General features: G+C 39.6%; 1 protein-coding gene across 2 annotated transcripts in view; it reads left to right on the top strand.

Moving 5' to 3' along the window:
* Cul1 (cullin 1) overlaps positions 1 to 24,539 on the top strand; it is an 81,307-nt gene that overhangs the window by 5,994 nt on the left and 50,774 nt on the right. For both annotated transcript variants that reach the window (XM_020178085.2, XM_020178084.2), the window contains exon 2: positions 22,171 to 22,472. In XM_020178085.2, coding sequence (XP_020033674.1) covers positions 22,333 to 22,472 — 140 coding nt within the window. In that variant the 5' untranslated portion in view covers positions 22,171 to 22,332. The remainder of the gene's footprint in view (positions 1 to 22,170; positions 22,473 to 24,539) is intronic.

Here is a 24,539-nt window from a genome sequence, read left to right as displayed (position 1 = left end):
TCAAGTCCCCTTCACCAAACCATCTTAATTTCTGGAAATTCACTTATGGTTGATATTTTATTGTATTTACTTAAAATATTAGATTAAATACTGTTGAATTGCCTTCAGATTGCAAGTTTTCTTAGTGATATTGTGAACTTCCTTTCCTACTAAGCTTAGTTCATAATTTCTAATAATAGAATAGATGGATTTTACATTGGCTTAAACTTACAATGTCATTGTATTTAAGAATATAAACTTGTACTGTAACTTGGAAAATTGGAAGGTTGCTATCAGTTATCTAAGAAAAGTGTTCTAAATGGGATTGGTTAGGAATACCGTTGAATAATGAGAAAACAGTTACACAGAAACGTGTCACCAAGTGCCAGGGGGAAAATGCCTCCACTACATAGAAACTATATCCTAACTAAAATAGTAATATGTACATGATAGGCATTTGAAAGTCAGAATGTGAGGCAGAGGTAGGAGGCTACATGGGCAAAAACTGAGACCCTATCTGAAAAATGCTAAAAGTGAAAGGATGGGAAGGGTGGGGCTCAGGTGGTACAGCAGTTGTGTAGCAAGTGGGGGGCTCTGAGTTCAGTCTCCAGTACAGTCCCCCCCCAAGAAAAGAGATTAAAAATCTTTAAGTGTTTTCCCTGCACATTGTTCTTACATGTAATGACAACACTAAGTGTTCAGACTTAAGTGCCTAAGACCTGCTGAACACGTTTTGTGACTTAGTAGCTACTGGCCCTCAGGTTTCTGCCTCACATTGGAAGGAAGTCTTGGACTTCAACATGCATTACAGGAATGTGTGACGTCAGTCATCAGATAGACCACCAAAGTTCAGTATAAATGTCTACCTGGCTACCCGGGCACCTGATGTAGAGTAGGTAGGTCATTACTGACAAGAGACACGAGATACAAAAGGGAAGGAAGACCGAGGGATGCTGAAGACTCACTTGGCTGATTGAGCAGTGTTGCCTGGTTTTAGCTCATCTTGGGGTTGTGTTGTATGTGTTCAGGGTATGGGTGAATTTGCCCTGTACAGTTTTTGTTGTGTGTTTTGTGTGTCTGATCACTTGGGACGTTACAAAGCTTTTTGTTTGTTTTTGGTCACTATTTTTTTTTTTTTTGGCAGTTACTGGGATTTGAACTAAGGGCCTCACATTTGCAAGACAGATAGATGCGCTACCACTTGAGCCACTCCTCCAGCCCAGTCACTCGTATTCTTTATAATAAAGGGACTCTACATTTTACTGCACTTTCAGTAATTTTTATGTTTTGTTTAAGCCAATATTTTTCCCCCATCTGTGTTCTGTAATGTGAGGTATGGGAATGGAAGAGATCTGTTCATAGTAGTTTAGGAAATGCTGGCTTACATTTGGGAGAGCCTTTAGTACATTGAGATGCTTTGCTACTCTTATAAAGAGTTGTATTGTGCAGGGGGGAGGGTGTGTATATGTATGTATGTATGAAGAGGCACCCATAATTTAATAATAGTTTTTGGAGGAAGAACCCCCACAATATTACAGTACATGTTTTATGGAATACATACAGACTTTAAAATCAAAGAATATCAAAAATGATGTGCCTTACAGTAGAGATTTGGTATGTAGTAAATCAATGTGTTAATTTTATTCTGTCTTGGTGGAACACTGGTTGATCCCTGGAAGTGGACATGCATAGAGTCCGGATCCTAATGAAGACAGTTCCAAGTTTAGTTGTCTAGAAGGATGTAGTATTATTGTTTTTGTGGTGTTGGGGATTGAATCCAGGACCTGGTTTATGTTAGGCATAAAAGGGATTTTTGCCTCACTTCAGTCCTGTCTGCATGGTAAATTATAAATGTTGTTATAGGAAGTATCTTAAAGTCTTTTTTAAAAGCATATGAATTGGCATTAATCTGTCATTACTACTGAGGAACAAAAACAACAAAGTCAACGCCTATATAGATTAAATTCTTAAACCTGGAAAATACTGGTTTGTAACATTAACTACAAAGGTCTGTTTTTTTTGTTTTTTTTTGTGGTGATGGTGCTATTGGGGTTTGAACTCAGGACCTCATACTTGCTAAGCAGGTGCTCTACTATTTTGAGCCACTCCAACAGCCCGTTTTTGCGTTGGATACTTTGGAGATAGGGGCTCTAAAACTATTTGCCTGAGGCTAGCTTTGAACCTCAATCCTCCTGATCTCTGCCTCCTGAGTACCTAGGATTGCAGGAGTGAACCATGGTTGACCAACCGGTACATTTTTTTCTTTGATGAAGGTCTAGGGACTGCAGGCATAGTTCAGGGGCTGCCTAGCATTACAAGGCCCTGGCAGATACCCAGCACCATTTAAAAAAAGTGTCTGAAACTTCCAGTTTTAAAGGCATCTAAGTACTTGTTTACTTCTCTTTAAAGTTGTCTTTGATTTTTTTTCCTGATTTCTTAAAGATTAGTTTGCCTGCATTTCTAACTCAGTGGCCTCTGGAGTATGAATACTGTTCACACTGTTAGGGCAGATTGGTTTGGGAAACATAAACAGCTTTGTTTTCTGGAATATTTAATCTCTAAGGAGATATAACATACTAATTTTCCACAATCACTGTTCTGTTTTGGGGGGATAATCTTTGGGCATAAGGGTTCCATGGAGAATACTTGCTGTCTAGTAGAGGCTTGGATTCTTATTCTTTGTGAACATTCAGGAACTGTCTCTTGGATTCAGTCCTCTGTTCTAGTGGTTGTTGTGGCTTTTTCCATTGTATTCAGGCTAAGCACTCCAGCTGAGCTCCTGGTCCTGCTTACTGCCTTCAGGGCCCGTCATCTGGCCGTAGCGCCCTTGCTTCCTTCTATCTCATCTTGCCACACGCAGTCTCTTCTCACTCTCTCAACCACGTCCAGCTTTCTCTCTCGAGCCCAGGAATGTGGTCCATCTCATAAACACAACAAAGAAACAGAAACCAAAAACCTCACCACTTTCATAGTGACAGGTCAAAACAACTGGTATAGGCTACAAGGGAAATTCACTAGGAATTTTTGCAACTAAAAAGAAAGGCACATGTTGACCAGGGGCAGTTGAGTTAAAAATCTCAAGTACAAAATGGTGCAGGTTTACTTGTTTCAAAACCATCTTTTAAGGGGTGAGTTTATTGGATCTTCTTTGTAATTGATATGGCCAGATTGTGGGAAGCAGGCTCATGCCTATAATCCTAGCTACTCAGGAGGCAGAGATAAGGAGGATAGCAGTTTGAAGCCTGCTGGGGCAAATAGTTTGAAAGAGCTCATCTGACAAAACCATTCACAAAAAGGGATGGTAGAGTGACTCACGGTGTAGGCCCTGAGTTCAAACCTCAGTACCACAAAAACCAAAATGAAACAAAAATAGTCCTCCACAGAAGAGACAGAACAAAAACTAGAACAGCGGACTGAATCCAAGAGCCAGTTCCTGAACATTCTTGAGTTCACCTTATTGAAGGTTATCTTCTGATGGCATATTTTCATGAGCTCCAAAGACATATAACGATAATTGACTCAGAGACTGTAATCTAGTTGTCCAGGTTTATATGAGCACTTTTGTGCGTACTTATGTATCTCTGAGGTTTGTAATCTCTGAAAGCATGAATTTCTAAGTACTGGATGTTGTAATAGCTGGAAAGGAAATCTTCAATATAATTTTTTGGCAAATGCCGTGTGACGACATATACAGAATGGGGGCAGGTATGATCTGAATGGCAGAAACCAGGTGCAGGAGGTGATGCCAAGGTCATTGTGAACCCTGAGTGCTAACAGGAACATTGCCCATAATCCAGGATCATCTCACCTGAAAAGGGGGCGTGCCTGATTTCTCATTTCCTTTCCTAGGACAAACACATGATAAATTGTGTTCAGATCAAACAAAACCCATAAAAGCTCCAAGTAAGCCTGTATTGTCTTTTAAATCAATTTGTAGTAAAATGGGAAGGAAGTGTGTTTAAACCTTGCCATAACCAGGAAAAATTGTTAATCAGAATTTTTGAATTTGCGATTAAATTATTTATCTTGGTGGAAAGGAAAGTAATGGAAAGGAGTTTTTTATTGAAAGCTCTGATAAGGTGATGAATCACTTCATGTTCACTTCATGATGTGCTAGCTTTCAAAACCGCACTGACCAGATAGGATTTTCCAGGCCTACCACCCACCAACCACAGGCAAACTGCATGTGGGACACTTGGAGACTCTTGATAGGATTGTGGGAACTGTGAGTTGAAATGGAGTTCGTTTAAATGGTAGTCACAGTAATTGTACCTCCTGTACTAAAGCAGTTCTTACTAGAAGAGGAAGAGATAGGGAAAGATTTGCCAACTAAATGTGTCTGTGATGGTGTGTACCCCCCTACGCGTGTTGTGCCAAAGGAGGTGCTAGAAGTAGATTTGCAGCCTGGAGATGTTCCCTGGACCACCACATCCTGGTTGTCTTGGGAGTACAGGACCACTTGATGTTTGTGCCTTTGTATGAGCCTGAGTTCTGAAGATAACAGGTGTCAGGAGACACCAGCAGTTTATATAGTCAGTGGGTTAAGCTCAGCAGTAGTTCGTGTCAGAAGGAGGATGGTAGATAGGAGACACTTGGCTGGCATTTTGTTTAAAGCATGCTATCCACAAAAAGCATTCATGATAGAATGAAAGATTCACATAGATTTTAAGATAGCTAGTTCAAAGAAAATGAGGTATTTGTCAGCTGCTTAAGCTGGGTCCCCAGGTCCACAAAGACATCTTGTCTTCTGCTAATTGGAATTTTGGTGGGAATTTGGGAGAATATTACCTCAGTGTAATCATTAACTAACCAAATTGTGAAATTTTTTAGGCAACATTAATTTACTTCATCTTGAAATAAATAGAATTAGTGTCCTACTAAGGATAATGAAATACAGGCACAGAAGGTAAGCAAGCTGCCTAGACTACTAGTGAGTTATGGAGCCAGAATTTTGAAGTGCCATCAACATCCACATGTATTTGTGTATTTGCCATTTGAATTGATGTCAGTCAGTGCCCTGGAGTCATTTCGTTAGTAAGAAATGCATTCTGTAGGATAACCTAGCATATGTGCAGACATAACTGAAAAAGATGCATTGTACAGGACAGATTGAGAACCTGGAATTTAGAAATCTGAAATATGAAATGGTCTAACGTATAAAACTTTTTGAGGACCAACATGAAGCCGCAAGTAGGAAATTCCACACCTGTGACTTGTCACCGTCGAAATGCAGGTTCACTAGTAATACTATGTAAAGTTACTTTCAGCCTATGTGTATACGGTACAAAAATGAATTTCCTGGTTAGGGATCCAGAGTTCATTTGTCCTGGACCCTCATACCCTTTGATTAACATCTTCCCCTCATGTTTTTAATTTTGTTTTTCTTTTGTGGTGGTACTGGTATTTGAACTCAGGGCCTCGCACTTGCTAGGCAGGTGTGTTTTACCACTCTGCCAGTCCATTTTGCTCTGGTTATTTGGGAGATGGGATCTCCTGAACTATATGCCTGGGATAGCCTTGAACCTTGATTCCCCTAATCTCAGCTTCCCAAGTAGCTAAGATTACAGATGAAAGCCACCAGTGCTCAGCCCATATTTTAATTTTTAAGGGTTGCCTTAAAACTGAGTAACCAGAATGAGAACTGTCATTATAGGAAGAACCAAATGCTGCCTTGTAGGTGAATTTGCCAGCAATCCTCACTTGTTTGGGAGGATTTGTCTCTTCGGTATATTTACTCAGTGCCATCTGGTGGTGATCTTGATGAGGTTGCTAAAGAGACTCGATTAGGGCCACTGGGAAGCATGAGCACAGTGAGGCAGAAGATGGTCTACATTGTACCAGGCTTTGAATTTGGGCTTATAAATTCTGTGAGATATGGACAGAAGTTTAGGGTTTTTTTTCTTTTTTGTACTGGAGTTTGAACCCAGGGCCTCACGCTTGCTAGGCAGGCACTCTACCACTTAAGCCACTCTGCCAGCCCTGGTTTGTGTTGGGTATTTTAGAGATAGAGATGCTCAAATTATTTGTCCAGCCTGGCTTTGAACCTCAATCCTCCTGATCTCTGCTTCCTTAGCTAGGATTACAGGCGGTAACCACTGGTGCCTGGCTAGTTTTAGCATTTTTTTGAAGAAGGTATATAGTTTGTTTTGGAAGTTGAAGTGTGATAATTGTCATGTCTATTTGTGAGTTTATAATAGTTATATTGTAGCTTGAGAATTTACAAGGAAAATACATATCTCAAATATATGTCATTGTGTGATGGTGAGTGGGGGTAATAATTACCACATCTCTTAGCTAGCCTGGGGGAATCCTGATGTTTCAGCAGCTGTCAGGAAAGGAAGGGTTTGTTGGTTTCTTGTAGCAGGAATCTGCCATCCTGTTCTGAATCATTTTGACTGGGCCATTTTCCATTTCCACTGGGCTACAATCTGGTTTCATTGCTTTCTAGTCTATTAGTTACTTCTTTCTGCTGGTGCTGGGAGCCTTGTACCCCTACCACTCTACCACTGGCTACATCCTTGACGACCACCAGTCTGGCACTTGTTACAGTCAGTGACTTTTTCATAATAGATGTTTTCATTGATTTATCTTTGACCTTTGCTACGGTTGAACTGGAAGTTGCATTAACTATTCTTCGGTTTCTGTTTCTGCCTTTAGTGGTTCTCCTACCCTTATATTCTGTTGCTTAGAAGCATTCTCCTTTTTTTTCTAGGGAGGGAGGCAGCAGACTTCCTGTCCGCATGTCATCTAACACAAACTTCAGTCCTCATGTCTGTTTTTTGTTTACAGGTTGAGGATTTTATGCAGTCTGATGCCCAAAATTTTACTTTTTTTTTTTTTTTTTTGTCAATTACTAAATTTATTTCTTCAAGTGTGGATTTCCTTTGGAGCTATAGTTTGGTATCTTTAAACTGCCTGCTTGGGATCTTCATTTTGGTGGTGTTTTTAGAATCACACTCTATCTCTTCTGTAGATGTAGGCTTCTCTATGTAACTTACCCATTTCTCTTACTAGTCCCAACTTCCTCCTAGAATGTTGTTTCACTTGAGCTCCCTTTGCCCCTTGGGTTTTGGCAGCATAAGATTTTTTTAACTGAGTTTTAAATTTAGCAATACAAAGAATTTGATATGAATATATTTAGAGATGTCTGAATGATCATTTAACTTTCCTAGAACTGTTACAAGATTTTGTACTTGTTAGTTCATATTTATTTACAGTTATATTGCTGCCAGGTGATTACCTCAAGCAAGGGGTACAATTGGTTGAGATCATATATGGAAATGTGGCCATAAGATGTTTTTATAGCTTTTACTGGAATTTTTTGCTTTTTTTTTTCCATCATGAAAGATGTCAAAGTGCAGCAAACCTGACCACCCTTGTGTGAATATATTTACTTTCTACTTGAGATCTGTTCCACAGTATTCACGAGCATAAATTATTCTGGCAATAATTGTCATGGGACAACAAAAATCTCTCTAATTTCTTGTTGCAAAAGTCATAATACTGCAAAAATTGCTGTGGTCTGTTGCCAGCATTCAGAACTGAGGAACTGTCACATTTCATTTAGAGTTAGTGAAAATAAAGATGTAATTTTCTTCCCTATGTGCACTCATTGTTTCCTTGAATACTATCTACGGATCCCAATGAAGTCTTGATTCCACCTACTTCCCCCAGTCTGTGTCCTTCCTCCTCCATAAATACCCATTTTTCTGGTCTTTTCCTTTTTAGTTTATCATCCTAGTTTTCCTTTTTGAAAAGAAAATGATACATATCTGTACATATATGTTAGTATTTACTCCCCTCCCCCATACACAGAAGGTCTGGTGCTTTGTTCAGTTAATATCTGCTGAGAAAGCCATGTGTAGTCAGTATCCAGAGGCGCCTTTGCATACTGTATAAGGTGTCATTGTGTGGACATGCCAGAGTTCAGTTTTCTTGTCCCTTGTCAGTGGATTTTTGGGTAAATTTCATCTTTCACAGCAACTAAGCTTGAGTTTACTACTTTTTATGGTTTTGGCCTGTTAATTTGGATATAGGTTGCTAGAAGTGGATTACTGGGTCAAAGGGTAAATAAGAAAAAAACTAAATTCCTATTCATATTATTGAGCATTTCTGTTAGCAATAGCTAAGTTATTTCAAATTGTTAATGCATTGTCTATCAAGTTCTAGAATTAAAAGATAAATTGCTAGAGGTTTGAAAGTACAAATTTGACAGGTGGACTTTGTCATAATTAATTTTTGTTTTGTTTTGTTTTTATTTTCCGAAGTTAGGTGAGTTATATCACTTCCCTTCTCTGAAATCTTCCATAGCTGTTACTCATGCAGAGTAAAGGCCTGTGTCCACTTACCACACATCCACCCCCGGCCTCTCACAACTTCTTACGTGAATTCCTCATTCAGCCTCGTGTGCTTTCTCTGCCCCCTTCTTCCCTAGTTCAGCATCCTACTTACACCTTTACGTTTAAATTCTCTTCATCCTTTGAGACATAGCAGAAAGTTCTCATTTGAAAATCTTCTCAGTCATTATGGTCAGGAATGTTGTATTGCCATTTTTCTCCATGGCTTTTCATATGATACCTCCTCTAGTGCCTTCAGGAAAATCGTTTCAATTTTATTTTCACCTGTTTATATATTGTCACAGGCTATCATAAACCCTTCTGTCAGTAGTATAAGCTTTGTTTCTGGTAGAATACTCAGTAATACTACTTTTGATGCTATGCTAAGAACCTCCATGGACAAAGAACCCAGTCATTTTGTAGAGATTCACTCATTTCTGTGAATGAACAAATTTGACCCATTAAAGATTTAGAGTTAGCGGGCTTTAAGTTTTTTTTTTTTCTTAACAGCTTTGTGGGGGTATAATTCATATATCTAAAGATGCAACTTGTTTTAAACGTCTGATTCAGTGATTTTTAGGAAAGTTAAGAGTTGTGCAGTCATCACCACAGTCCCCACCCTCACCCTAGGCAGCCGCTCATCTACTTTTTATCTCAATGGATTTGTCTCTTCTGGACATTTCATATAATAAATTGGATCACATGATAGATATGTGGTCTTTTACATCTTAACATAATATTTTCAAGGTTCATCCATCTATATATTAGTACTTCATTTTTTATTGTCTAATAGTATTTAATAGTATGGCTGTCAGATTTTCCTTATCTGTTTACCTGGGTTTTGTATTTTTGTTTCTTGTTTGGTGGTAGTGGTGATTGAACTCAAGGGCCTCACACATAATAGGCAAGTGTTCTACCACTTGAGCCACACTCCCAGTGCTTTTGCTTTTAGTTTGATAATTGCACAGGCTGGCCTCTGACCTCGATCCTCCTCTCTTCGCTTCCTAAGTAAAAAGCTGGGATTATGGCTTGCCACCACCATGTCCAGCCCAATCTAGCCTATGTGCTGTTATCTCAAATCAAAAGGTAATTGTTGTACCTTAAGTAAGTGGAATAAGAAACCCCCACCTTCTTAAGGAAGCAGTATGTGGCAGGGGATGAAAAGAACATTCCAGCTCCTGGCTCAGAATCCTTGTCACTTTATCAGCAGAATGAGATTGGACAAATTGTTAAATATCTCTGATCCTGAGCTTCCTAATGTGTGAGCTGTGGATAGTTCCATGCAGAGAATATAGTTATTGTAAGGATTAAATGAGTTCGAGGATTGAAGCTCTTATTGGAAGCCAGGCTTGGTGGTGCACATCTATAATTCCAGCTACTCAGGAGTCTGAAAACCAGCCTGGGCAGCATAGCAAGAGCCTGTCTACAAAACAAACCGAAAAGAAAAAAGTGCTTCTAGGCACAAAGTCCATTATAGTAGCCTAAAGCAAATATTTCTTTCTTTCTTACATAGTTAATAAACTGACATGGGATTGTTCTATTTGATGGGCATGGTCTGGGGGTGGCTGTGGACATGGGGTGCATGACAAGCAGAGTATAGAAGGAGGTCCCTGCATTCATTCATTTTAACAGAATGAGTGCCTGTCTGTACATAGAAATTTCTTGGGACAGCAAAGTCAAGGATGGATTTTATGACTCAGATGAGAGATAATGCCTGAACTCCAGCACAATTAGGTATAAAAAGAAGTAAATGGGTTTAAGAGATACAGAGGCACTAAAATTGATAGAACTGATTTTATATCAGAGGTAAGAACAGGGAGAAATCAGAACCATTTCTCTTACCAGGATTGGAAATACAGGAGAGTTAATTTGAAGGCCAGTTGAGAGTCTAAGCATGGCCAGATGTAGTCTTCACAGAAGGCCTGGGCAGGAAGGGTGGGACACTCATACAGGGGTGGGGTGGGGGGCAGTTAATGAAGATGCTGCATCCCTGATTCCTAGGACTTTTTAATTGGACAGTTAAAGCTTCTGTTAAGAAAAGGCAGAGAGCCCAATTTTGGACATGTGAGGTAGTGATCTTGGAAGACTCAGAGGAAGGGATAGGGGAAGAGATAGACAAGGAACAACCTGGCATTGATGTGCAACTGTGGCAGTAACATCTATTGGTAGTTGCCATTTTTCTTACTCCTAAAATTAAGATGAAACTGTAGACATCTGTTACTAAAATCTTAGAGCCTTTTGTAAAGTTACAGCCTGAAGCTTTCTTTTCTTGCTAGGCTATTTTACTTAATCTTAGCTGTATGTATCAAAATCTTATGTTCTGTGTCGGGTCTTTCTTTTTCATGTACAGTACCCTTTACCCTGCCAAACAGTTTTCTTAAGTATGTGTGTCAACTAGATTGCAGTAAAATATAACACATTCCACACTGTCAGTTAAGAAGCAAGCATATTGAGGCAAAGAGCACAAGCCAGCCTACTTCTCCACCAGAAGAAATAGAATATTCTGTAGATGATCCCCTGTGCTCCCTGTATGCTTTTCCCCAGTCCTGTTCCTGGGGAACATTGATGGATACCATTGATGGTATCTTAGATTAGCTGTGCCCCTTATACTTTTGCTTTTTCTGTTGTTACTTTATAAGTTGCATGGATTTGCTAAGTTTTTGGTTATTTTTACTATGGAATTTAGAAACCACATTGTACTTTTTAATCACACAGCTCTCGCAGTATTTTAAAGTAAATCCCAGTCATATCATTTACCCACAAAAGTATATATTATTAACAAGTATGGGTTTGGTTTTGTTTTTTATTTTCTTTCTAAATACATGCCCAGTAAAACCAGGGTGGTTAGTACCTCAGTGTCAGGGGGAAGGCTAAGCTCTTCTTTCATAAAAATACTCTTTTCAAATGGTGCCCTCTGTCACTTTTTTTTTTTCACTTGGACTCTTTCTGAAACTGATCTGTGGAAAGTGTAGCTAAAGTCCACTCATTTTGTGTGTAACCTATTATGTATGTGGTGGTTAATCTTGATTGAAAAGCACCTAGGGCATTGGTAAAGTACACCTCTGGGTGTGTCTAAGGGCATTCCGGAGAGATTAAGTAGGGGGAAGACCTGCCCTGAATGTGGGCAGCACTGTCCCACAGGCTGGTAGCCCAGATGGAATTAAAGGAGAAAGCTAGCGCATGCAAGCATCATCTCACTCTGCTTCTTACTACACCCTTCCTGGCATGATGGACTGTGAGCCAAAGTAAGTTGTTTATGTCAGGTATTTTGTCACAGTGAGGAGAAAAGTAACTAATACAGAAAATTAGTAACAGAAAAGTGGGATCACTACTGTGATTTAATGGTTTGTAGGAGGAACTTGGAAGAGTTTGGAGATGCGGGCTAAAGAAACCGTAGAATGCTGTCAGTTCAGCTTAATGGGTGCTTCTGCTGGTGTCTCAGATCAGAATGCCAGTAGAAATGAAGACTGTGCTCTTGAGGTTTCAGTTGGGGATAAGGACTCTACTGAGAATTGGATTAGAAGCCATTTATGTTACATACTGACAAAGAACTTTGTCAACATTTTGTCTGTGTCTTGAAACTTTGTGGGAGGCTGAGTTTAAAGGTGACAGACTCACTAGTCTGGTGAAGGAAATGTCAAGGCAGCCCAGCATTCAGGCTGTGGCATGAGTATTGCTGGCTATTTTTAGCCAAGTTTATTTGTGAGCAAAAATCAGGGCAGAAAGATCGGGAAAACTTGGAAGAGTTTGCCCAGAAAAGAAGCCTGGACAAAGTTGAGGCCACGTTAAGTGTGTGGCTGTTGAAGAGATTAGAGCCATTAAAAAGAAGCCAAGTACTTTTCATGGGACAATAGGAAAGATGCCTTGAGGGCATCTCAGGAATTAGCCAGACCCTAGGACACGCCTAAGGGTAAGAAAGTGAATTCATTTGGAAGTGCAGAGTAAGAGCACTCTGCTCCTTACAGGGCATCCTAGGAGCTTACTTCCTCAGGATTTGTTTCATTGTGCTCAGATGCCCAGGCATTGAGTAGCCAGTGGGACCATGGTTCAAAGGGAACTTGCTACCCTTCAAGCATGTGGCAAACCTTGACAACAAACTGTAAGTTATGGGGTCATAGAGGCTTCCACCCAGATTGCACAGGAAAGTGGGAGACTAGGCAATGTGTGACAGTCCCTGCAGGCAGACCTTAAGTGGGTGATGTATGAATCTGAGGGAGAAGCCTAAGTTGCAGTGGAGATCCCAGGGTATTGGGGATGCCAGAAACATGAAACATCTGCTGAGGAAAGCGGCAGGCAGTAAGCAGAGCCAGTCCAAGAGAGAGGCCAGGCATGCTGTAGGCAGCAGGGCTGCAGGGATTGGACTGCGCAAGCCCCTTAGTGTTTACATCACACTACGTGCCCAGGATGCAGGACGGGATTTAATGTTTTCCCTGCTAGATTTCGTCTTGCTTTTGGTTCTATTCTTCCTTTCTGTGCCCTCATTTCTCCCTTTTGGAATGGAAATGTTTATTCTGTGCCTTTGTATCTTGAAAGTATGTAACTTGTTTTCCCTTTTACAAGGGCTCACAGCTAAAAGTTTGCCCTGAGTCTCAGAGAAGACTTGGAACAGTGTTGGAACTGTTTAAGACTTGGGGAGTCTTGGAGAAGGACTGAATGCAATTTGCATTATGAGATGGACATGAGCCTTTTTGACCCCACAAGTAGAATATTACGGTTTAAGGAGTTGTGTTTGGATGCCAAGTTGACCAGGGGTGGACTTGTGATGATCTTGATTGTCAGCTTGGTTGGATTGGAAAATACCTCAGACAGTAGGAAAGCACACCTCTGGGTGTGTTTGAGGGCATTTCCAGAGAGGATTAAGGAAGAAGGGAAGACCAGCCCTAAATGGGCTAGAGATCTGGATTGTATAAAAAGGGAAAAAGAAAGTTCAGAGGTCAGACATTCTCATTCTTTCTCTTCCTCTCTTTCCCTCCTTCCTGACTGCTATGATACCAGCTCTCTTCCACAACACACACACATTCCTCCCACCCTATCCCACCCCTGTGCCACCACGACGGATTGAAACCATGAGCAAAGTAAATCCTTCCTCGTTTACATTGTTTATGTCAGGCATTTTGTCACAGTAATGAAAGTAACTAATACAACAACTGTCTCACAGCTTATTTGTAAATTCTCCTACTTGGTGGGATATGAGTTTCTTCTCCCTATCTTAGAAACAGTGTGGTAAATGCCTATATTTGCATATTTCTGGGGTACATATACTGCAGTTTTTTTGGATCTGAGTCATTTTACTGCACATTTCATATTTTAAGTGTATACTACAGATAAAAGCCAGAGTGCTTTTAACCAGGTGATACAACATAAGTACTTTCTCAAGGAATGCCCAGGATCATTGAAATTTTTATCATTTAAAAATGTTACTGAAATTTAACAGTAAAATTTCCACTGTTTTCATTAGAAAATACAATAAAATTTTTACTGTTTTTTGTCTTTTTACATTTTTCAAACACTTATCAACCCAACCAAAGCAGCAATAATAGTATTTTCTTGAAAAGCCTTATTTCTTGTGTTCCCGTTAAGCTCTGCTTTGAATTATCTTACTTTAACACTCCTCATCAGTGGGGTCTTCAGCACTGGCATCTGCTAAAATGTGTTTGGTCTCATTTGTAGAAAAGGAGAGCAATATTTCACATTTCAGGGCAAAAGTGATGTGTGGGTTTTTGGAGAGTTTGAAGTGAAATTGAGGTGGGGATATAGTTGTTACCTTAAAGTTTATTGGTTTCCCCCTTGAGTAGAGCTGTACTTACGTTCATTAAATATTAAGAATTTGTTCCTTTCGGCTGTGTCTTTAGGAGTCGATATGGGAGTGATGCTTGACCCTCCCTCAGCCTGGCCAGATCTTGCACAATGGAGACCATCATCCTCCCCAAATTTGTGGTCACTGACAGTTGCAGATGACCTTGGGCCATCATTCCATCTTAGTTGCTAGCGTGCACAGCTCCCTTGGACGTCTGTAATCATGACTCCTGCCTCACTTGCCTTGTTCTTTTGCCATTTCTGTTCTTCCTGGGGCTCTCTGAAGTTCCAGTCATGATTAGGAACTAATCTGCAATCTCTTCTCACCTTCTTTCACCTCCCTACCCCTCTTAAAGATGGAAGCTCTTCAAAGCCAGGTCAGGCCGTTGCTGTTCACTGCTCCCTGTTCTTCTGACTGAAGGTGGCTAGTGTCCTCCTTTCCCTCACCTGTGCACACCCACAGTGATCCCAGAGATAGATCTTAGTAGGCTTGGAGGCTCACTCTTTCTCCTCCCTGTTGTGGTCATCCACTTATTGTCTGATTCAGCAGTTTGGTGGACTTTCTGGCACTGCCCAGAACCTTCCTCTCCCTCATAACACCTGTGGTCTTAGGAGGCTCCATGTCTATGTGGACATCCCACTAATGTCCTGCCATCTCTTCTACTTGAGCTTCATTTTGTCCAGTCATCAGCAGGTACAGCTCTTCCCATGGCTCTTCCCCTGGCTGAGGTCATTCCAGAGTGGTGACTAAGTCTGTCTGCCAGCCACAGCCTTCTGTCCTCCTGTACTGCACCTTTGTCTCTAGAGGCGAAAGCATGGGGTATCACATCCACTTCTAGCTTTCTTTGCTCCTGTACCACCAACATTTGCACAGAGTCTGCATTTCTGACCCTCCTAACCAGTTCCAGTTTGATTTCTACTCCTTTGTGTATGGGTGGGGGGGTATTGGGGTTTGAATTCAGGCCCTATACCTTGAGCCACTCCACCAGGCCTTTTTTGTGAAGGGTTTTTTTTTCCAGTTAGGGTCTCACGAACTATTTTCCCAAGCTGGCTTCAAACCATGATCTTTCTGATCTCTGCCTTCTGAGTAGCTAGGATTACAGGTGTGAGTCACCGGCACCTGGCTCTATTTCTGCTCTTAAAACTACATCCTAACTCTTTCCTTTAGAAGGTTACCAGTAACATACACAAAATTAAGGTTCATCCAGAAGGTGCATTTAAATACTAAAACAATGATGACAGTAATAGCTAGCACTTGTCAAGTACCTCATTTAGTAACCTTACAAGTTCAGGCTTTGAGTTGGGTTTAGAGACATGAAGGAGTTTGCCCATGGTCACACATGAAGAAAATGTCAGTTCTGTGTGCCCTTGTTAGACTCAGCTGACCACACTGCCTTTCCTTCCACTTGCTTCTCCAATAGGACTCCTCATTGTTTTTGGTTGGAACTTTGTTTTTGTAGTCATCTAGTCTGTTAAATGTTACCCAGGACTCAGTTTCTGCCCATTGCTTTTCTATAATTTCTCTTGATTGGGTCCCAGAGATGACCCTAGAGTTAGTCTAGTCCTCTTTTCTGTGCTGTAGCTCATGTGGCCATCTGCCCAGGGTGATCCATAAGTACCTCCAGCATAGCCAAAGGGAATTACTCTCCCACAAGTCTGTCCCACCCTGTTTCCTGTCCTAGTAAATGATGTCATGGCCCAAATCATAGTTGTCATGTAGGTATTTATCATACACACTTACTCAAGTAAGCAAAAAATAAATACTTGTAAGGATTGTCATAGTATTATAGTTGCTAAAAAGTAAACACCTGAAAGCTTTTTGGCAGAGGACAAGTTTGATGAATGTATGAATGTGGAATGTTCTGTAGCTCACAAAAAGCAATGGAGGTGTATTGCATTAAGTGAAATGAGGCATAGATCATTCTTAATAGAGTTGCAGAACAGTATGTGGCTGGTCCCAGAGCTAGGAGTCAGCACAGATGTACCTTTTTTTTTTTTTTTTCATGCTCTTTGAATACTAGTTTTCTTGAAAAACTAGTCCCAAAACATGTTCTGGAAAAAAAAAAATTCTATGTCCAAGTAAGTTTGAGTGAGAATTCTTTATATTGTGTTTTTCTGTTGGAAATTCACAAGACATGTTCACTTATTATAGCTGTAGCAAGCAAAGTATTTAGTATCAGTAAAAGTTAGTATTTCCCTGATTTGCTGATGTTCTCATGAATGTCTTATGGAAGACTGTTGTAAGTAGTCTTTTTAAAAAGCACTTTCAGTTTGCATAAGATGAAACTTTGAATTGCTAACATCAAAGAGGATATATTTTTCAGGATTTTTGGAAGTCATTTAGTTTTTTAGTAGGTCATACTTTTGTACTCAGTGAAGGAGTCTTATGCACCATTAATCTTGAGAAATAGGTTGTCTGATTACTTCACGGTTTGAATTGTTAGCTATTTTTTAAGGGGGGGAGTTGTACTGGGTTTGAACTCAGGGCCTCACTAGGTAGGTGCTCTAGCACTTGACCACTCCACCAGCCCTCATGTTGATTTGGTTGGCTTCCATCTCCCTTTAGAAGGGAGATAAGTCCTTAAATACACAGACTTCCCTCTTCTATTAGACCTGTTTATTTTGACTGTTGTCTTCCATTCCATTATCTTATTCTCCTAAGGTGAGAGGAAAGTGAAGAAAGGCAGTGTGTGTTGTAATAATTTGCACAGGTTTTGTGGGTCAGTGACCAATATGTGTGAAGATTCAGATGGTTCTGCATAGCTCCCTGTCGTTGATCTGGTTGCATTTTGAGCCTAGGTTTTCTATCAGGAAAATAAGTTCTGTGCATCTCCCAAGGGTTGAAAGGATGTTCTGAGTGTGGCTGGGCCTCTTCGAGAGCATTAAGATGGTAAGGGGAACCTCTGGCTGCCTTGGCTGGCATCATTTTCCTCACTGATGAGCTGCTCAGACCATGTTCCCAAGTCGGGAAGCAGCAGATCTGCATATCATGTGTCCTCTAAAACTCATGAGCCTTCATAACCACAGTTCATAAACCCTGTACTGCCAGGGGTGCCTTTGAGGACAACCTGATTTCCTAAGTATATTGTGTTTTGGTTATATGTAGATTTTGGGGACTTCCTGAGTTTTTTGTTTTATGTGATATAATTTATTAGGAAGAAATTTTCACAACTCTTAACCTAAAAACCATTTGAACCTCTCAGACTCATGAAATCTTAAGATTATTGATGTTTTTTGATGGCCTGGTTATGAGATGGAAGATACATAGTTTGTAAAATGACCTGTTTTTGAAATTTAACTCTGACTGATAAGCCGGTCCTTTTTTGGGCACCTATGTCCTGTTTTATTGCTCCAGGCAGTTTTATAATCATTTCATTTCACCAATACTTGAGTGATACCTAAGCAGATTAAGACAGGTGCACTCACTCTCACACACATGTCCCACCTAACTGGAAAACTCCGTAACCACAGCCTCTTGTATTCTTTGGGGCAGCCTGCTGGATGACCCTAACCAACCCAGATGATCCTTCAAGGAAGGCCTTGACTCCCAGGTAGGGGAGTATGCTCCACAGCTGTCTCCATCGGTCAGTGACTTGGATCAGCTTCACTTTGCGGAGCCACCCTGTGCTGGCCATGCCCTTCTGACGCTTGGCAGTCTAAAGGCCTGTGGCGCCAAATGAAGCAATGCTGCAGCAGAGTGCCTTCTAGGTTGATGCTGGCTTTGTGCAGCCTGAGTCACAGATCTTCTTTCTGCCCAATTGGCTTTCTGCTCTTCACCTCACAGGTGCCATCTCTCAGAAGCATCTTCCACCCAAACAGGGTCTTAGTGTCTGCTCCTGAAACCAGCAGGTCTGCTGCTGGTGTGTCAGCTTATGCTCTTCCCTCTCAGACATTTCTGTGGTTGTTCACATTTCACATTTCCTTGTAGACTTAGGTTTAGATTCCTCTGCTGAGTCACAAATGTTTTACACATAGAAGTGAGACTCTGGAGGGGACAGTAAAATGTAAGATGAGGTTGTCCCTTTACACTTGCTCTTTACTTATGAGGATAAGGACTTGAGACCCTCAGATGGACTATGAATTTGTATAGTAGTAGCGCCAACTAGAAAAAGGGAGTACGTAGTTAAGAGAACTGTAAACCACATAACAGAATATAAAAAAGGAATAACAAAGAAAAAGATACGTAAAAAGCATATGTCAAGAAGCATATTGCAGGCTGGAATGGGAAGGTGGAGATATATACCGTTCGCTTTTACTTGGTGTATTTTAGCTTTATTTGAATAGATTTAATATGAATACAGTTAGGACTAATTTGCTGGCTTTTTATCAGTTTTTTAATTAGAGCTATTTGGGTTTCTTAGTTTAATGTGTCAGTGAATCTGTTTTTCTTATGACTTTTAGAATGGTTTCACTGTTTACTGTCAACTTGAAAATGAAAGCACCTAAAATTCATACTGAATACTGGAAAAATGCTGGCGTAAGAACACAGGGCCATGGCTGTGGTCCTGCTACTATCTAACATTATAATGTTGGTCAAGTTTGTTTGCTGCTTTGAATCAGTTTCTTCAGCTACAAAAGAAAAGGCCAGAACTATTTTTAAGTTCTAATCATCTGTGACAATAATTGGTTCTCACAAACAGAATGCTTTTGGGTAACAAATTAATGGTACGTAAACTCTGCATTTTACAAATAGTTTATACACCAAATGTTTTTATGTGTTAGCTTCTTGTAAGGGTGCCTCATTACATAGCAGGAGTTTAAGCAAGTAGATCATGCTATTCTGATTTACTTTTAGTGGTGTATAAACAGGGCCTAGGACAGTGCCTGGCACATGGCAGTTTCCTACTAAATATTTGCTAAAAAGTACAAATGGTTGCTAAAGTTCTGTTACTCTCATAAGCCTGTTTAAATACCATGTTAAGGGGCGTGTGTGTGTGTGTCTGTGTCAAAATGTGGATGGGGGATGTGGAGGTATGGTGAAGTGGTAGAGCACCTCCCTAGCAAAGTACAAAGTTCTGGGTTCAAACCATGATGGTATCAATCCCCCACACCCAAAAAAAAGAAAATATGTATAGGGGTGTGTGTGTGTATGTGCACATGTATGGTTGAAATGACTAAGCATAAAACATGACTAAATGAAATAAGAAATACATTTTAGCTCAGTTACTAAATGAAATAAGTATGTTTTAGCTCAAGAAACAGTTTACAAGAAACAAGGTAGAATTTTTGCAAAATTCTAAAGGGAGATTTTGAACTAACTCAGATGCTTGATGATGCTAGTTTTTATTTCTAAATCCTATAAAAACTTAAAAGCTTTTCTGTTCCTTAATTTGGGAGGGGGGTACTGGGATTTGAAATCAGGGCTTCATGCTCACTAGGAAGGATGGTCTCTACTACTTTAGCCACACTCCCAGCTTCAGTTTCATAATTTCTTCTTTTTTGGGTGGGACTGGAATTTGAACTCAAGGTTTTGCACTTGCAAAGCAGGTGCTTTACCACTTGAGCCACATTCTCTCCAGTTCATTTTCTTTGGTAATTTTGAAGATTGGTTGGGGTCTTATTTGCCTGGGCTGGCCTCTAACTGTAATCTTCCCAATCTCAGACTACCAAGAAGCTAGGATTACAAGTGTGAGCCACTGGCACCCTGCTCTTAATTTACTCTTTCATTTATTCTGCAAAACATTTATTGAACTTCATGCTGGATTCTGTACTAGGTACTCAAGGTAACACAGTGAGCAAGAGATGATCTGTGCTTTGGCTTTTCCACACCAGTGAAGCAGGGAAAGGAATTGTAGTAAGGAAATAAGCCTTGAGTAAGCCTTGGGTAAGTGTTAAGAAGGGAAAGTCCCAGGGGATGAGCAAACCTGAACCTCTCCTGGGACTCTCCAGTAGGTCTTACCTGAGGTACAATATGACTAGAAGCTCATCAGAAAAGGGGGAGGAGCATTCCAGGTAGCAGCAGCAGCAAAATGTCCACAGAATGGAAAGAAGACTGGTGTGTCCAGGAAAGGGCAAGAAATCTGTGTGGCTGTGCCCAAGGGGACAAAGGGCAAATTTTGTAAGAAGTGGAGAGAAAAAGATTTCCTGCTTCCCACTCTCCTCTTTGCTCTTAGGATGGCAACCTGTTCAGAATTAGGATGACAAGAAATCCGGACATTAACTGAAGGGGTTGGGGAGGGATACACACGGACAGAGATGTGAGAGTCCAGTTTAGACTCCTAAAATAGTGCTCCAGGTGAGAGACCGGGATTAGGATTTCTGGAGGAAGAAGATGGTGAGTGGGTGGATTTGAAGTGTCTGAGACAGTAACATCAGTAATCATCAGAGTCCTTCCTGGATTCCTGACAGGTGGGCACCGAGGGTTCTGCTTACTAAGTTGGGCAGTGTTGATGGAAATGGAGTTCAGACAGCAGAAAACAGTTTCTGCTGTAGAAATTAGGAAAGAAGAAAAAGAAAAAGGAGTGAAGGCATATCTAGATGGGCATGAGAAAGCTCATCTAAGATAAAAGCATCTGCACTATTTATTCTAGTTTGGACAACTTAGTGAGAACTTCTCCATAGAGGAAAATTATATGTGGATAATGATCAGTTGGCAGCACCAGTCCAGCCATGCTGATTGTTATCTGTGTGTCTCTTTATGATCCTCCCAACATAGATGAAAGGAATGAAACAAACTATATATAGGGACCACTTGCAGAGTGATTGCTAAGTTAATTTACATTTTGAGGGGAATCTTTGTGTTAGGTAAGTATTTTTATATTTCATATTTGAACATTTATTTATTTGGATGTATGAAATAAAATACCTTCAGGATCAGGAATGATGATGGTGTGGTTTCATAAAATAGTAAGTCTTATAGCTCAGATTATAAATATCAGAGATGGTTGAGATTTCAGTAGTTAAAAACTTAATCCTAAGCTTTCTTATGATTAAGGTCCTTAAAGGTGCCTTGTGTTACTCACAGCTCTGTTACGTTGTTGAGATGGACTGTGCTGAATTACTTAATGAGGCATCTGGACATGGAGTTGCAGGCTTTAGCAACCTAAACCTACTATTTCTGATCCCATTTACTTCCTGGTGACATTTATTTTATGAAACCATTGAAATAGTTCAGCACTTTTTTGGTTTGCACTAGGAAAAAAACTCCCTATTTTGATGTGATATGCGTAGACAATCCTTAAAGTGGGTCTGTAATGTTGCATATTGAGAGGTACTAACTTAGTGCAACATTGAATACCTAAGGTCCTTTATTTATGGGTCCGGCATGTGAAGCATTATAAATTGTGTTTTGCAGTAGTTTCATCACTTAGAAATAATAGCCATTACCATTTGCTAAACATGTGCAATACAGAAAATCTTGTCTATACATTATCTTAAACTTCACAACAGACATTTGAGGAAAATGATCTGTCCCATTTTGCAGACTAGGAAGTTGAGGTTTAGGGAAGTTAAGCAGCTTACCCATACCTGCCTAGGAAGTGCCAAGCTGAGCATCAAACCCAGATGCCCCTGAATATAGGGACATTGTAAATTTTGCTAGTTCTTGCCAAGTTTCCTTCTAAAAGGGAGTACTCATCTCCCTTCATATTTACTCTCATCACCATTTACTCTTTTGCCAAGTCCTAAGTGAAAAATTACTAAAACTCACAGGTAACTAGTGAGATTGCATGCATGGCTTTTCTTATTTGTGCCATTTGTGTTTTCTCTCTGTGAATTTCCTGAGCATATCCTTTGCCCTTTTTTTTGAGTTTTTGTTTTGTAGGTCAGGTGATTTATTTCATATTTTGATAACTAGAAAATGAAGAAAGACAACAAACAGTTCATTGTGCTTTGCAAGGCTTTTCTCAGCTTTTTTCATGAATGCTAATAGTTGAAGCATGTTGGAAAGAATGTCTAAGTAAACATTTGTATACACAGACTGTATGTAAGTGTTTCCAAATAGAAAGAAAAATTATCTCTGGGTTAGAGCAGTACCTGTGAATGTCCAAATTATTTCTATTAATGTGTGTCACCCTATTGTCTTACCCTAAGACATTAATTCTCTTTATTTCTTCTTCAGGTTTGCCTGCAATGAGATTTCACTTTCTACACTTAAAGGACATCCTTTCTGAGCTGCTGTGAATAAATTTGGAATGATAACTATATATTTTCAACTAATGGAGAATTAACTGTGTCTTGAACAAGGATTGCTGCACTGGACAACTTCAGAACATTACTCACAATGTCATCAAACAGAAGTCAGAATCCCCATGGACTGAAGCAGATTGGCCTTGATCAGATCTGGGACGACCTCAGAGCTGGAATCCAGCAAGTGTACACCAGACAAAGTATGGCAAAGTCCAGATACATGGAACTCTACACGTATCCTCCTGCTTGAGCTGTCATTAGTTTGTTTAGAATTTTGATTATTTTGTAGGATGATGTTTGAAATACTAGAAATTTTTTATCATGTTTTCTCCTCCAGGTCCATCCTATAATACAATCACCAAGTTCATTTTTAGCTTTGTTTTTTGAGCAGAGGTAAAATTGGCTGATTAGTAGGCTAATGCAGTGCTGGTCAGTATAGTAGGCGCTGATTATATATAGATGTTTACATTTAAACTATAGCTGCCTCTTTATTTACATCTCCATGGATTCAACCAAACACAGATTGAAAACACTTGGGAAAAAATTGTTTCTTTACTGAACATATATAGACCCTTTTTTGTGGTACTGGGGTTTGAACTCAGGGCCTACACCTTGAGCCATTCCACCAGCCCTGTTTTGTGAAGGGTTTTTTCAAGATAGGGTCTTGTGAACTGTTTGTCCAGGCTGGCTTCGAAACGCAATCCTCCTGATCTCTGCCTCCTGAATAGCTAGGATTACAGGCATGAGCCACCGCGCCCGGCCCTTTTTTTTTTTCCCATTCCCTAAACAATACAGTTTAACAATACTGTAACAATACAGTATAACAACTGCTACACAGCTATTAAGCAATATAAGTAATTTGAAGAATAGGTGAGGATATACATATTTTATATATAGACACTGGCATTTTAATAATGTAGTTGAGAGTTTATGGATTTTTATAACAAGGGAAATCAGTACACTCTGGATACTGAGGGATGACTAATTTTAAAATTCAGTTCCTTAGTCTCATTAACCATATTTTAAGTACTCAGGAGTCATAAAATAGAACATTTCAATCATAAAACGTTTTTTGGATTACAGTGAACTGAATGAATTTGTCTATTTAAATGTCTTTGACTACCTTCATGTTACAGAGCTGTTGAGTAGTCATGTCAGACATAGTCTTAAAATATTTATTATCTGGCCCTTAACAGGAAAAAGTTTGTTGACCTGATCTAAAGGAATAGCACATAGAGCAAAAGTTTTACTGTTGTTGTCTTGTTTTACAAATACAGTAGTAAGAAGGTATTACACTCATTATTTGGTCTGATGTGTACAAGGGACATGCTGTATGCTACAAAGATGATGAGAGTATAAAAGATCTCGCTCCTGCTATTATGTACTTGGAGACATACTGTTTAGGTTGTAGAGTTTCTTAATTCCATACAAATATAAAATTGAAATTAAAGCTAATCTGTTTTAGTAGAAAGCAGGTTACCACTGATTCTTGGACTTTAAAGTCATTCATTTAATGGAAACTTAAGTTTAAAACTGTGTGTCAGTGATTATCAAACAAGGCTACATCATATTCTGTTATACTCTCAAATTTGTTAATAGTTTAGAACCCTAAAAAATTAACATTAATGATATGAAACTGTCTATCGCTAATTAAAGTTTATATGTATATGGATATTCATATATGTAAGTACATTTATACTATGGAGCTCTTTTTAAAAATGATAGCTTTATTGGAATATACCTGTGCCATAAAACTCACCCATTTAAGAAGTATACAATGCAGTGATTTTCATATTTACAGTTTGACAACCATCACTATCTAATTTTATAATTACCACTCTCAAAAGGCACCTTGTACCCATTAGCAGTAGATTCCTGTGCTCCCCTCCTCACAGTCTCTTGCAACCACTAACCTACTTTCTGTATGAATTTGTCTATTTTGATCATTTCATGTAAATGAAATCATACAGTAAGTGTGGTTTTCATGTCTGGTTCTTTTGCTTAGCATAATGTTTTTAAAAGCCTTTTTTTTTTTTTTTTCCTTCTTTTTCTTTTCATGGGACTGAGGTTTGAATTCAGGGCTTTGTGCTTGAAAGGCAGGCACTCTACCATGTGAGCCACGCCTCCAGTCCAGCATAATGTTTTTAATCCTCATCCTTGTAGCATGCATCAGAACTTCATTCTGATCCATACAATTCATTCATACTGAATTGTATGGATATTTTACATTTTGTTTATCCATTCATCAGTGATGGCTTGGGGTTATTTCCACTCTTTGGCTGTTACGAATACTATTATGAA

This window comes from Castor canadensis, chromosome 2 (assembly GCF_047511655.1).
Source record: "Castor canadensis chromosome 2, mCasCan1.hap1v2, whole genome shotgun sequence".
In the NCBI taxonomy this organism is placed as follows: domain Eukaryota; kingdom Metazoa; phylum Chordata; class Mammalia; order Rodentia; family Castoridae; genus Castor; species Castor canadensis.
Note: the sequence above shows the minus strand (reverse complement) of the source record. Positions and strands in the feature narration are given on the sequence as shown.